Source organism: Copadichromis virginalis, linkage group LG19 (assembly GCF_057382275.1).
Source record: "Copadichromis virginalis isolate Kocher_CV1m ecotype Utaka linkage group LG19, C_Virginalis_male_GT1.1, whole genome shotgun sequence".
Lineage (NCBI taxonomy): Eukaryota > Metazoa > Chordata > Actinopteri > Cichliformes > Cichlidae > Copadichromis > Copadichromis virginalis.
Window position 1 is genome coordinate 21,763,102 of NC_140636.1, and position 14,953 is coordinate 21,778,054.

General features: G+C 39.9%; 1 protein-coding gene across 7 annotated transcripts in view; it reads left to right on the forward strand.

Annotated features, from left to right (window-relative positions):
• The window catches only part of kif6 (kinesin family member 6), a 76,898-nt gene extending 62,621 nt beyond the window's left edge, over nucleotides 1–14,277 (forward strand). For 3 of the 7 annotated variants that reach the window (XM_085442327.1, XM_085442328.1, XM_085442330.1), the window contains 8 exons: nucleotides 4,884–4,934; nucleotides 5,564–5,651; nucleotides 5,774–5,909; nucleotides 7,623–7,711; nucleotides 8,362–8,448; nucleotides 8,571–8,675; nucleotides 9,617–9,729; nucleotides 10,504–12,052. In XM_085442327.1, the coding sequence (XP_085298453.1) occupies nucleotides 4,884–4,934; nucleotides 5,564–5,651; nucleotides 5,774–5,909; nucleotides 7,623–7,711; nucleotides 8,362–8,448; nucleotides 8,571–8,675; nucleotides 9,617–9,729; nucleotides 10,504–10,520 (686 nt within the window). In that variant the 3' untranslated portion in view covers nucleotides 10,521–12,052. Of the gene's footprint in view, nucleotides 1–4,883; nucleotides 4,935–5,563; nucleotides 5,652–5,773; nucleotides 5,910–7,622; nucleotides 7,712–8,361; nucleotides 8,449–8,570; nucleotides 8,676–9,616; nucleotides 9,730–10,503; nucleotides 12,053–12,106 lie in introns of those variants that run through there. The other 4 variants (XR_014916914.1, XR_014916916.1, XM_085442326.1 and 1 more) reach the window with 4 other exon arrangements.
• Nucleotides 14,278–14,953: the final 676 nt, after the last annotated feature.

A 14,953-nucleotide genomic window follows, 5' to 3' on the forward strand; every position in this document is an offset into this window, starting at 1 on the left:
TAAGCTTTTGATACACCTGTCAATCTATGTTTCAGTCATCATCGGTACTTGAGATCTGAGCAGTAGTCAGGAAAGTGAGCTCATGAATGCAGGTTTACACATAGGGTGAACAGTTTGGACATCAGGATGGAGCTCAGAATAAAGCTATTGCTCTTCTGTTTCTTTGGAGGTTTTCTGAGCATTCCCAATTTGGAAAGGGAGAAATTATATATGTTATCTGGATTGGGAAATTCTTGGAGGAACCAGAACATTTTGTTAGGGAGATGGACGTCTGGAATATCCTGTTTAGTCTGTTCCCAATGCTACGCTGCTATAGATACTGTATGTGCAGATTTGACCTAGATCAGTAAAACCACTGTATAAGAACGTAGATTCTGAACATTCTTATTTATTTGAATTTACTGTAGAAGAACCCCAGCTGTCATAGTCCGGGAGTGTTGGTTTTGGTTTTTGTTGGATTTTTCTTGGATTACTGTATTGATTTCTTTTATTCTACCAGATTGCAAGCTTTTCTGTGACATCTTTGAGTCTTTTCATTCTTTGTTTTACTTCATAGTTATTCTGGTGATGCCTTTCAGTTTTCCTGTGTTTTGTTTTATGTCTCAGTTTTGTGTTTCTGTTTTCTGCAGCACAGTAATACTTTGCCGTATTTTTACAAGGCAGCTACAGTTCCAAATGCATGTTTGTGGAGGCAGGAGGTTGTCCTAAATCAAAATCAATAGCGCTTTCTGAATATTCAAGTGGTTTGGTTATATATTTATTCCTGAGAAAAATTTCTAAATTCCAGATTTCTTATATAATGTTCCTAGAAACACACACCTGTTTTTACACCAGTTTTGGTGGGGCAGTTCTGTTGCTTCTTACTTTGTTGAGGAATTTGGGCCAAGCATGTGACACCGTCTTTGGTATCACTTTGATTTCACCTTCGCTGAAGTGACCCACAGATGCAGGAAAAATGAGTATGGAGCCGGAGATGTGCCACACTTTTTAGAACAAATACCAGAAGAGAAATATTGTAGTCTTTGTTAACATGAGCTGCATTTTACTGCGCTGACTGTTTCTGTGATTAATTCCTGTGCTATTAGCCGTATATTAAAGTGGTTTATAAAAAGTCCATAGTTTAGGTCAAAGCCTCAGTCAACAGCAGCATGAACCCAGCTGTCCTACAAAAATGGAGAATGTTTAGTGCAGCTCTCTGTTTAATAGAAACAAATCTTGCTTCCTGTGTTCTTGCGGTTCTTTATTTGTCTTGTGAATTTTAAACATTTACCAGATTACTTGTGGATATTATTCTTCATCTACACATAGGTCAGATGCTGGAAAGCTGGGCTGCAAGTATGGTGCTCAAATCTCACCTCACTTTGGTATTTATGTGGCATATCACATTCAACCTCCCGGCCACAAAAATCACCAAATATTTATTGAGGCTTGTAGCTTGAAACCAGCCTTTAAAGTCGACAGCACGTCTACTGACGGTGGTGTGGGGGGGAAACCCTGTGTGGTTTGGAAGAGTTTTTGGTGTTGAGCTCACAATCTTGTCCTGGATGGAGAATAGAAGCACTGAAGTCTGCACCCCACCTTTACTTGACAAATATCCTGGATTTTTGTTGTTGTTTTTTTGGTCTGTTTTGGGACTTGAACTGGCTTTTGTGACCAAAAAGTTTTGATTCTTTTTTATTTCTCTGATCATTGCTGGGACAGGTAAAAAAGTAAATCTGTTGTACATTAAACCTTTTGAAACCAGAGTCATATTGGGTATATGGTGTCTCCTCCCTCCCACTGATACCCTGCAGATCCTGAAGAAATAAGAGATATTTGTCCCTTGGCCAGTATTCAGTCTTTTACTGTAAACACAGTTCACACAGTCACTATTGAACATTTTCTATCTCAAACTTTGGCTGCATTTATGGTAGGTGTGGTATGGTATTTACCGGTAGTTGTTTAGGTTATTTGTCTAATCCTGGTCAAAATCATTGAATCAGATTGTCTGATTCAGGCACAGACTGTACATAAAAGTTAGATGTAGCAGTGGTGCTGTCACCTATTGTGTTGTTTTGGAGCTTTTTACCTGTTGCTTTCTTGTTTTTTGATTGTTTTTGTTTTTTGTGTTTGAGCCAGAAGTGACCATGTTTGAATGGGACACTGGTTAGCTTGGATGGCTACATGCAGTTCAGTTTAATTCAATTCCATTCAATTCTATTTATATAGCGCCAGATCACAACAACAGTCACCTCAAGGTGTTTTATGTAGTAAGGTAAGACCCTATAATAATACAGAGAAAACAGTCAAAACCCAAATAATCATATGACACCCAATGAGCAAGAGCTTTGGCGACAAAGGGAAGGAAAAACTCCCTTTTAATGGAAGACGCCTCCGGCAGAACCAGGCTCAGGGAGGGACGGCCATCTGCCGTGACCGGGTGAGCGGAGGAAGGCAGGAGACAAAGACATGGATCTATAGACAGTAACTTTACCAACTAAAACTGGAGCATACTTAACATATTTCTTGGATTGTCTGTAAATGAGCCATATTTTTGTCCGACAGCTGCATTAAAAGTATTCAGAAAGGTGTCAAAAACACTGGCTGCGTTAGAATCTACGTCCCTAATAATACAAACTTTATTCCTTAAAAGAATTTAAACAAGTAAGTTTTTTTTTAAAAAGTTTGTTCTAGGCTGCAAAGATGGTTAGTTCAGCTTTAAAGTTTGATTTGTACCATAGGAGTCAATACAGTACTCACTTTTGTAGCCCACCTCAAGTGGACATTAGAAGTACTGCAGTTTTTGTAGTTTATTTTTCAAACCCATTTTAAAGAGATCGTTGCTTGGGTGCAGTCCATGAGCCTTTAAGAGAGATGTGTGACGAGTTTACACAGAAGATATTTGGAAAATTTATGGCTAAATAAAAGGGTGGGGCCATGCAGGGGCTTCGGGCGAATATAACAGATCTGTTAAAGAATACTTTGGCCATGACCATGTACGGATCAGAGTGAACACAAAAGCCAACCAAAAAAAAAAAAAGTGCTTTTTATGTTGCCTTCACGTGCTCCCTGCCCCTTTTTTGTACCCTGTCATCATAGCGTGGTCATGGCATAAATATTTTTTAATCCTTTTATGTTATTATGAAAGGGGTTGTGGGTCATGTTTGAGAGAGCTGTGTCTGTTAGTGAAGTTTCAGGCTGCCCACCTCACCACAACGCGAAGCCACAGGGCGTCTCAGTACAACTACATTTTCAGCTATCCACACACAACCCAGCTTCATACTCCATAGGCATTTGGAAAAACACTGTCATCATGGGCACACTGTGTCAGGGCTGCTCATTTGTAATGTTTCACATCATCCATTCATGTCTCTGCTGTCTACTGAAACCCTCAGAAAAGTGGTCCTGGAAGACGAGCTGGTTACACGGGCACTTTGCAAACAGATTTAAAGTATTCCACAGGAGAAAGCCGAGCAAGAGCTCTAATCCAACCATTTTGTGGCGTCATGTGAGGTGTTACAGAAACCCACCCCCCTCCTCCCCCCCACATACTTCATCTGGATTTCCCATTTTCTGATTTCCACTTGAGATAGGGTTGTATTATACAAAGAGCTGCAGCACAGCAGCGTCTATAAGTGAATGACACCTGTGGGACTTTAATGGAAACACCACAGAAGATACTGCCATTCAACACTGCTTTTATCTCGTAGCCTGGCTCTGATCTAAACATGAAATAAACATGAAATTGTATCCTGTGTTCGTCTTATGGCAAAAGCATCCCTGGACATTTTTTGTCCCTTTACTTACAACTGTCTTCTACTACCGAAGCGGTTTATTAGCAATTTCTCCAACAATGTAATTAAACACTTCAGTTCAGCAACAGTAAATGACTTGCCCATATGTAAAGACTGCACTATAGCCACGAGAATCAACATTCACCCGAATGCCTCCTTCTTGTTGCTTCTTTGCTTACTGAAGACTTCATTTAGAGGACTATGGAAGTTTATAAATCAGCACCATCTTGACTATTGTTCTGTTTTGATTTATTTCCTGCAGTACTGTATAGTAGATAATCATAATAAACTTGGGAAATTTTTCAACTTATGAGGTCATTGTATATAGAAGTAATCCCTGTGAGGCCTCATACTCCTCCAAACACTGTTTCACAGTTTTTTTTTTCTATTCTTGGCTCGATATGATGATGATGATGATCATATAGATATTAGGCAGAGGATGAACTGAGGGGCTGTACTCACGCACTTTATAAGATAAATAAGGTAAATATGAATTATTCTGAATTGTAAGTCATGCAAAGCCAGTCTAGTAGAGTTCAAGAGTAAAAATAAGAAGTTAGAAATGTGCAGAAAAGGTTAATCATCTGGAAATAAATCATAGGTTCAAATGTCTAAGAAGAATAGAGTTTGACAGGCCAACTCCAGAGGGAGCTTTAGGATTTGCGTGAGATTGTTGATTACAGTTGAATTACAAAAACGAAGTGTGAGATTTGAAAGAACTGTTATGGATAGAAGTTTAGCTGGTGCCACTCTCAATCCTAGGTAAATTGGGAGAGAGCTTTCGGAATGTCTTACCAAATCAAACATGCCGATCATCAAGAGTAATGTTTGAAATAATGTTTTTTCTTCTGGGTTATAATGAGGACTCCCTGTATTAGGCAGCACATGGGTTTTAACCGTTTTGCATTGCAGGGGTTTTAAGTAGGTGAATGACAATCCAAAATGTTTCTTCATAAACAATGTCATGCATTTACTTGCTTGACTTTTATGAAATCATGTGGAACCAGGCGACTCTTTTTAAGTTATGAAGCCCAGTGGCCTTGGAGATTGATGTGCTTTGAGTCTCTTGATGGAAATTAAAAAGTTTTGTTGTCGTTCTCCTTCTCTCAGCTGAACTGAAGAAGCAGCTGGATGTGCGGAGGAGACAGAGAGCCGCTTATGGTAAAAATTATTTATAACTTCTGCCCACACCAACATCTAAACAACAAACATGTGAAGCAATTAAAATTCACCACATTTCTGCACATTTCTTGCCTTTGCATTGGGATTGCAGCTTGAGGAAGTATCAGGTCTTTTTATTATCATCTTTTTGATATTGAACTCTTCTCAAAACAGGATGATAAACGCTGAGCACATTGTGGCCCCTTTTCAACTGTTACTGGTGGCCACTTCAAAGCTTTTGCAGCAAGCCTCAGTGAATGAAAGCTTACTGGCCAAAGACTGGGCGGCTCAGGCTCTAAGACGCCTTCATTTGCTCCATTCTGACTGTTTTGATCAGTGAGATAAAACCTTTGATGGGGAAACCTGGTTCTAAAGCATGCAAACACCTCCCACCCAAAGGCTTTTCTTGTTATTTGGAGATCCGCATCAGAGAGCTCTTCACAGCAGCCTGGTTTCCATTATCCGAGGCCAAAAGTTTAAATGCTTTCTTTGAAGCCAATGGACTCATGACACACACAAATTCTCAGCTTCTAATCTTGCACTTGTCATTTTATATAAAACATGACCATGTTTCTTTTTTGTTTTTAACTCCTTTGTCCTCTCTGCAACCTATCAATTCTACACCACAGGTGTCATGGAAAGTCACACAGGGTCTGAGGAGGAGTTTGACCCAGCTGAAGAAAACCTCTGCAAGCACATTGAGGAAGAAAAAAAAGGGTGAATTTGTAGTGCTTTTTAATGAATTACTATGGCAGACCCTGCTTGCATTGACTGGATACAGCAGATCCTTCGTAACGTGGATAAAAGTTGAATTCAGTACCGTTAATTTCTCCTGTCAGTTACAAGAGCATCGTTGGCCGTCTAAAAGCGCTGAGGACCGAGATTGAGCATCTGCAGCTGTTGTTGGAGAGGTCAAAGGTCAAGCTCCAGAAGGACTTCCATAAGTGGTGGAGCCAGGAAGCTTCCAGTCTGCAGGTGGCTGAGCTTACCTTCCTCTACCTATCCATGTGACAACACCACATAAAGCATCTGGGAGCCTGATGTAAAGTCCAGGGAAGAGTGTTAAAGACGTGTTTGACATTAGCCTTGTCTCTGGCTTTTTGTCTTTCTGTTTATGGATGTCTTCTTTCGTTTGTTTTCTGAATGCAGGGCTCTGTGGTCGTGTAAGTTGATATGCATCTGTCTTTGACTTGTGGGGCCTTTATGGCACCAGTGTGACCCTTGCAGCCTCTGTTCAACATCATGCTCAGTCGGTCCTGGGGGGAAGATATGTAGGAGGCAAATACACACAAAGACATTTTCATGGAACTCTTTGTGACCCAAACAAGAGCCTGGAAAGCAGCTTAGAGGAACAGCAACAGATGATGGACAGTCCCAGCAGATAGCATTAACAGGAACAAAATGTCACACAGTGGAGGCAGCCAGCTAAACATAGTGGAGAACAGTTGCCATAACGCTATAAATATTGCATAAATCTTAGTAGCTAAAGATTTAGCTATTGAAATTGTTGGCTAACAGTCTTTAACAGACATGTGAAGAATAAAGTTTCCATACAGCTATGTACTGCTTCCATAGGAATTCAGAGGCTAAATAGCTGATAATCCAATTCACTAATTAATTATCAGGATGTGTGAGCAGGTTTATAAAAGCAGGAGCCTTGGCATTTTGCCGTCTGGAGCATTCAGATGTGTGTCGGGACAATGCCACAGTGTTCGCAGAAGTGGACATCCCAGGAAATTCACCCCAGGTCCGGAGCACTCAGCGCTCAGCAAAACTGTAAAAACACCCAAGAGCTACATCTCAGTCAAATGTGAGACCATCTGTCTCACAGCTAAAGCTTGGTTCAAACTGGGTCACAGAACAGGACAACGATCCCAAGCACAGCAGCAAATCTGCAACAGAACGGCTGAAAAAGAAAAAGCATCGCGGTGTTGCGATGGTCCAGTCAAAGTCACAGTGAAAAAGTTCACAGTATAGATACTAGAAAAAATTCAAATATAGTTCATTCAGTTGTACCTTTAACCAACTTTTGAGCTTTTACCGTATGATGTGTAAGTACTTTACCAGTATCTACATGGCTATATCTGTCTGTGGGTAATAAGAGATAAGTCTTGTGCAAAAGTTTAAAGAGAGAAAAGCTGATAAAATTTCATGTCTAAAACCAAGTTAGACTTGTCTCTCCACTTGCACGCTTTCCTCAGCCTTGATGGCTGTCATGTGGTTGGTTTCGGAAACCAACTGCATAGAAGATGTTAGGCACCAACATGTGATGAGCAGACGTCGCTGGCTGCCGCTCTTTGGTTTTGATCTTATGAATGGAGAAGAATATCTCATTCACATCTGAGAAAAGTTTGGAAATGTGTCACTGAGTGACGAATGGGAAGCAGAGGAAATCCAACAGACGGGCCTTACACATGCAGTTTGAGTCCACAAAGCAGGACGTCCTTTTTCGTGCCTGTATATATTCATCAGCTTTGTTCACACGTTTATTGTTCTGCACACATGTGATCGCTTAAACTTTGTGTTATGACAAAGCCAGAAGACACAAAATACCTAAGGTTGTCTGGTCCTTTTAAAGAGAACTATGGCCACATTGCATTTAACTGTTACCAGGCTGGCATGATGTTGTTTGTAGAGAAGTGGTACAGAAATATTTCAGTAAATTAACTTTTCATTATTTGTAACCAGGAGTCTGAGTCAGAGGCTGCAGCCCAAAGTCACACTGGGACACTGAACAGGACCATACAGCCATCTACACCTCGAGCTCCGGGATTTGGGTGAGATTGCTTTTTGCCCAGCCTTGCAAAAGATGTAATAAAGGTCTGACCAGTTGGCTGGTATGCACTCTTAATATTAACTGTGTATTAAATAGACATTTTTAGCTTCTATTCAGCTCATACACGTATAAAAACTAGCGAAGTTATAATGAGAACCACTCTCTTTTTACTGATTTATTAATAATATTATAGTTTCCTTTTCATTTCCGTGCCTGAACACTTGATTTTTAGCCAGCAACCTGCAGCTTGTTTCTATAAAACCTTTTTTTACTTTAATAAATAGCAAACAATTGCTGGAACAATGTTAAATCAATAAAACAATGTTTTTATGTGAAAGATACAAACAATACTAAAAGACCTAAACTTCATCACAAATGTTGAAAATGATTAAAGAAATTATTAACCACCATTTTTTATAAGGAATATAGTACAAGAACTAGAAAAATGGAGCTGAGAATATGGCAGCTTTAGTTTTAACTCAGTGAACTTTGCAGAAACTCCATTAACAAAATGTTGCTACAAACTATTTTTGTGTTGTAGCGCCCTCTGGTGGTTGGCTCATGTACATGCATACATTTCCTACAGATGATATAATGTTCTGTGGTATTTTGTTGTCAGTCTTCATGAAATACTCTTCTAATTTTAATTAGGGCTCCTGCTCTCAGCAGTACTGTGAGAGACTCGCCAGCAGGCCGACACCTGAATCCAGATCCTTCTATCTCTGCTCAGGAGCTCAGGTCAGCTACGCTTCACTGATCCTCTCATTTATTTGCTCTGGGTACTGATGGGTTATACTGCATGTAGCCATACGATATGTAACACTATATATATACACATACACTGATTCTTTGAATTTCAGAAGTTTTACCCTTGAAAGCAAACCTCCAGGACCAGCTGTGCCAGCGTGGCAGAATAACCCTGTGAACAGGAAGGTGACAGACTTCACCCCTTCTTCTGAGTGGAAGTATGTGAATCAGTGGCCTGGAACAAAGGTTGACAAATATTACAATCAAAAGAGGAGTTTTAAACTATTTCTGGCCAAAATAATCCTTTGGAACAACATGTTTAGGCCCTACAGTGTCAGTGACACAGCCTTGTTAAGTATAACTTTGTATACATGTTACTAAAAAATATTTTTTCTTTTGTCACATGTAGCTACGTGGGGGTTTTTATGATCATTATCGTGTGCCCTTTAACTTTGAATCTTTATTATTAACTTCAATCTTTATTATGTTTTTAGTTTTGATGACATCGTTGAACTAATACTTACAAATAAAATGCTTACATTTCTTAAATCTCACAGGAGATCCTGTGAGATTTAATACAGATTAATGAACATAATTATGGGGGTGCATGTATTTTATTGTTTCACTTGTAAAGAATAAAGTGACAGAGCTTTATTTCCAGTATATTCTCAGAGTTCTGCCATTTAACATGTTCAGAGGAACTATTGACTTCACTCATATCTCTTTAGAAATAAGAGACATCACAGTCCTTGTATTGTCTATTGTTTATTTTTTACATTTTTAAAACAAACTGAAAGTTCTTTGGATTTATTGTCGACATTTTGAAGCACTTAAATCTGTATATAGACGTGTAGATTTTATAGATTTGCAGTGTTTTTGTTTTTTTTCAGTCATGAGCACGGCTATGATTTTTTATATCTTTGTGAAGTAATGTCTACAAACTGTGCTAACAAATCAAACAGGCCTCACTGCTGCCTGAGCTACCTTTTTACGATCACAGTTAAACACTCGTGCTTTTGTTCCACCAGCAGAGACTGCATTGTTACCTGTTTCTTATAAACCTCTGGATTACGAATAGTCAAGAATAACAGGACTGCTGGGTTGTTAAAGCAATGAATGATGATGGCTGCCTGTCACAGTAACTATTCATACATTTCAGGACCCTCACCTCTGCCACAGTCTCATCCTCTATTCCGCTGACTGGAGACCAGCAAACTGATGCTGACATCCTGGCTTTTATCAGGGCTAGGCAGAATCTCGTCAGCAGGGCAGGTGACACACGCAGATACACACATGCAAAAAACGCACCTTAAGCACAGTATGCATTATGCATTCAACACCGCCCTCTGCTGGCCTGACAATAAAGTTTAGCTTCTTTCAGGACTTTTCGTAGCTTTCTTTATCCTCGTTTTCTGTCCACTGAGGGAATAAAGAGACTTGTTGCTTCCACTTCTCTGTCACAGTGTTGCATTATGGTCACAGACAGCATACATATATGGTGGACACTCCTTTCACAAAGCCCTGAGGTTTATTACAAACCTTACTTACCAGCTTACATTCACTACAACTTAGGGAGCTAGTCTTACTGAGCGAATTTGAGGTTGAATTAATTCAATAATTGCTTGAACATTAATATTGAATACAGTATTTTTGCTGTATGGATTCATGTGTGTTACTTGAATGCTATCTCTCTTGGTCACGACACTGTTGCAAAAAGATTTTTAATCTCAGGAGTTATCAGGAAAATAACTGCTGACTTTCTTCTTGCTTGTTTTCTTGCTTTATTAGTTTATTAAACTGTTTTTCTTCGTCTTTTCTTCCATCATTATAGCTTTCGCCACTAAATGTTTACTAAGTTCTTTCCTCAACTTTATTTGGGCACTACCAGTGTCAATTTTTACTCTTTCTATATTTATGTATACGTCTTCCCAAAACACCTTCCAAGACACTAGTGCGTTCTGGGAAGTGTAGTAACACTAGCAAAGGCATTTGAACATCGACACACAATAGCTTATTCTAACTTTTTCTTTGTTTTCTGAATTTCAGGCAAACATCAGCAGTGATGTGTTTCAAGTTTGACCTCCACGTGTCACGGCGAGTGAGATGAGCCGTGTGGAAAATAAAGGAGGATCCAAACGCAGGCACTTGGTAAAGGTGTGATGGTGGTTTATTAAACACAAAATAAAAATGGACAAAAGGCGAACCGAACAAAGACTAAACTATACTGGGAACAAACTGAGTACAGAACACGAACCTGAACATGAACGAGAGCGAGCAGAAACCGATTGACAGCAGGGAAACACACAGATGAAGCAGGGTGGATACACAGACAAACCAGCAACTACAAACACAGAAGACACGACTTAAATACACTCAAAGAATCACAGGGAGATTACACACAGGTGGGAGACACAGCTCGGAGTCATTAACGAGACGAGAGGTAAAACTGAACACACTCACATGAGACGCAGACCTTCACAATAAAACAGGAACAAGAAACCATCACACTAAGACGCAGACTCGACATTGAGAGACAGACAGAAAATGACACATGGAACTAGACATATACTAAGCAGACACAACCGAAGAACAAATCCTAAACACAAACAGAAACATGAAACTCTAATAATAAACATCATAATCATCATCATTAACACAACAAGAGAACAAGAAAACAATCCCTGATGCAAAATTAAACCAAAATATAATAAACTCAAAATACTGGGTGGAAACTGACCCAGAACCGTGACACCACGTCTACCAGTTGAAATAATTACTCATGACCCGGTACATGGGTACTAGGCTTCTCCAAGAAATACAACACACACACGCACACACACGCGCACACATTATGCCTGCTGTCAAATGTGCACACTCAGTTACTGGCTTCTTCCTGGTAATGACGTGATATAATGGTCATGAGTGGAAATCACAGCCTGCTCCGACTGTTTGACAAATTTTGTCTCAAGATATCAGAAGAAGGAGCGGCCAGTCGGAAGCCGGCTCCTCCAGTTTGTGGAAGTAATGAATCATAACTATGTAAATGATGCAGAAACAAATAACTTTCATATTTCCATCTAATTTTACTTTATTCAAAAGGGGTGTAAAAGTGTATAATATCAGGACATTTCCTATTTAAAATGTACAAAAAAAATGAAGCAGAATTGTGCGATGCTATGACACACACTACTGCTGTTCTTACTTCTGAGTTTCTTGTTTTGTGTATTAGTTTTAAACTCTCCACTCTGCCTGCCTTGTGATTTAAAATCCACAGATCATAGCTGTTGATGCACAAAGCTCATTTTCTTTTGCCATTTATATTAGTAATAAATCTTTTTTCATGAGTGCTTCCTTATTTCTCTTTGATAATATGTAATAGGTGTAACAGTGGCTTTTTTTCACTTTGGAATTTAACTGGAAAAGTGGAAAACCACTGTCAACTATAGTTCTAACAGCTGTACTGAAAAAATTAGAGTATCTCTTAGGTCTCCCTGAAATTTGAAGATGATCTGTATGAGATCATATAAGCAAAAACAGTTTTTGTGCAGCAGATTTAAAATTACATCAGGCATTCACTCGGACCCTCAGATAGTCTCTCAGTCTTGTTCTCTAAAACTTAAAGACTTATGAGAGCCCGATTCTCCTGCAGAGATGTTTGCTGCTGTTGCGTCATTTCCTGGCGACACTCTCGTTGGACAGCATTGAACGAGATCTACCTGTTCTGGACCATGATAACAGTATTCTGGCTGATTGGAGCTGGAGCGGACCTGGCTTATCGAAGAACAAAAAAAGCGGTTACAGCTGTTCAAAACCCCACAAGGTTGGCCAACACGATTGACCATGGTCAAGCCGTGAGTACTCAGACTGTGTTTACTGAACGCAATATTGATAAGATCTTGGAGAAGCTCACGGCTCTGCATCGGGAATTGAGAGACCTGATGACCAGTGATGGACATTTAGACTAAATGCGAAATTGGAATGCAGTTGTTAATTTGAACCCAAATAACCATCTCCTTCATGCAGCTACTCAAGACTGTCAAGGCCAAGACTGCCCAAAACAACAAATTTCCCTGATAACAGGACTGTGTTTTGACTATCTGCTCCTATACTTCAAGGTCACCTGCATCACCTGGAGGACTGTTGACTTTTGCTTAACCGGGTGAAAGGACACTCTTTCAAGTTGAACACTGGTTACACACACACACACACACACACTCAAATCTCTCATGTACACAGACACACACTCACCCCCCTCCCAATGCCTCCGAACCTTTACTCCCATCCAAATTAGGCAGGCAGATCTGTCCAGCACTGGAAGACTGGCAGCAGGACTGGGCTGCTGTCTACATGGGTTGACTCCTGAGCCCCTCCTTCCCTTTGCACCTAAAGCCACCTGTGTCTGTATTCACCTGTCACTAAGGAAGCCACACCTCTAATTAATGTAAACTTTAGGCCTTAACATGTTAACAGGCTGTAAACATATCTATTTCTGCTATGAAGTTTGACATTAACATAGGAGTTACTTTTGGAGCCAGCACCAAGTGGACGCTACAGGAACTGCAGCTGATCTGAGCTGCTGTTCAGGGAAATGATGCCAGCATGCACTGTGCCAAAGGTAAAGAAACACCCATGGAGAAGTGTCCAGTCGGTAAAAAGCTCTATTCAGATTGTGTTACAAACTCTTCTTGTTGGATTCTGAACTAAATAGTTATTATTAGACACAGAACAGCGAAAGCTCTTGACACACCCTTCATTTCTTTATATTATACTTTCAAGGAGGAATTGAGAAATTGTTGTCCAGTCTTTCTGAAGTTCTTTCTGAAGTTTTTTTGTGGCCATTGGCTATTTTTTCACTCCAGTAATTCCTAGTTAGGTAAAAGTTTGCCATGTCTTTGCATGGTGTGCAGTGTGTCCTTAAAGATTTTGAGGAAACTAGACAAGCGAAGGACAAAAGAAGTAGTGCCAGGCCTAAAACCTATAGCAGGTGAACACTATCTGAAAGTCGTGTCCTTTGAAAAGAAAAATCCAGAGCTGATTGGTAGCAGCTTCCTCTTTCAACATGACACTGATCCCAAATTTCAAATGCTAATGTGAAAGTATGCATGTAAAAATATAGAGTGAAACACAGTCAGTCATGTATTAGCCTGCTGTGACCCAGACCTCATCATTGTTGAAACAGTGTGGGATCATCTACATCTGCCAGAGAACAAAAAAAGCAACCACCATCCAAAAAAGAGCATTGGATGTCTTTCAAGTAACCCGTAGAACTATTTCTGAAGACTCCATAAAAAATTGACAAGGAAGTTTAAAATAGAGAGTTCAGGCTGTGTTCAATAATTAAGGTTTTCTTACTAAATACCGACTCATTAGACAGTTTTTGTCTTATATACTGTCATTACATGCATGTTTCTACACGTTAGTAAATCACTGCACCTATTTCCACAGTAAGCAACGATAATATAAGTTTTAACTTGAGGCTTGTTTACTGCTATCTCAGGGAGATTGTCAGTTTTGAAAAAAAAAAAAAATCAATATCTCCATCAGCATCAGCTAATAAGCTGTGTCTGCCTACCTAGCTACCTCAAAGCCAGTTGTCCAAACAGAGACGACCTGTCAACAGGTTTACATGGTTTTGCATCAATTTGTTTGACACATGCACGCTTTGCATCGAGGCTGAGTGGCTTTGGAGCAAGGTCCTTTTTCGGTCACGTCATTACACCTGTTATTTCCCTCGGGAACATCACTTCCGATCACTGGGTTCACTGGTAATTGTAATAGAGAGGGTGTTCCCAGGAAGAAAAACTGCCTAATTAGAGCTGAAGCATGTTTTTTTTTTTTTTTTTAATAAAAATAAAATGTGAAAACTGTGTAAATCTGCAGAGAATACAATAATCTAAAGATTGATCTAAAGTTGGTCATGGAAAAAAAATCTTCTGACCAACAATGACATGCATTTTTTCTTCTTCTTTTACACCCCCCACCGAACACTTTAAGGGATGTGCTAGGATTGCTGCACTTCCCAGAATGCACTAGTTCCTTAGAAGCTGTTTTACTTTGCGTACACTGCTCATAAAAAAGGACAACTTTTAAATTTTAGTATAGCATCAAGTCAGTTAAAACTTTGGGATACTGATCTGTTCAGTGTCTGGTTTTAACTAAATTAAGAACAGGTGCACTGTATGAGACAACCCACAAAACAAGGAGGAGATTCCAGTAGACGGGAGGTTAGTCTTGGAGAGCTGGATGGGGGTATGGAAGGTCCTGAACCTATCAGCGGGACTGGTATCTGCTCCTTTGTGCAAGGAAGAACAGGCCAGAACCCTACAAAATAAACTCCAGCAGGCCAGACAATCAAAAACAGACTTCATGAGGTGGCCTGATGACACAATATCCTTTAAAGGGCCCTGTGCTCCCTGCACTGTGGAGCCCAGTTGCTCCACAGACTGTCCAGGAGCTCAAAGATGCCCTGGTCCAGATCTTGGAGGAGATCCCCCAG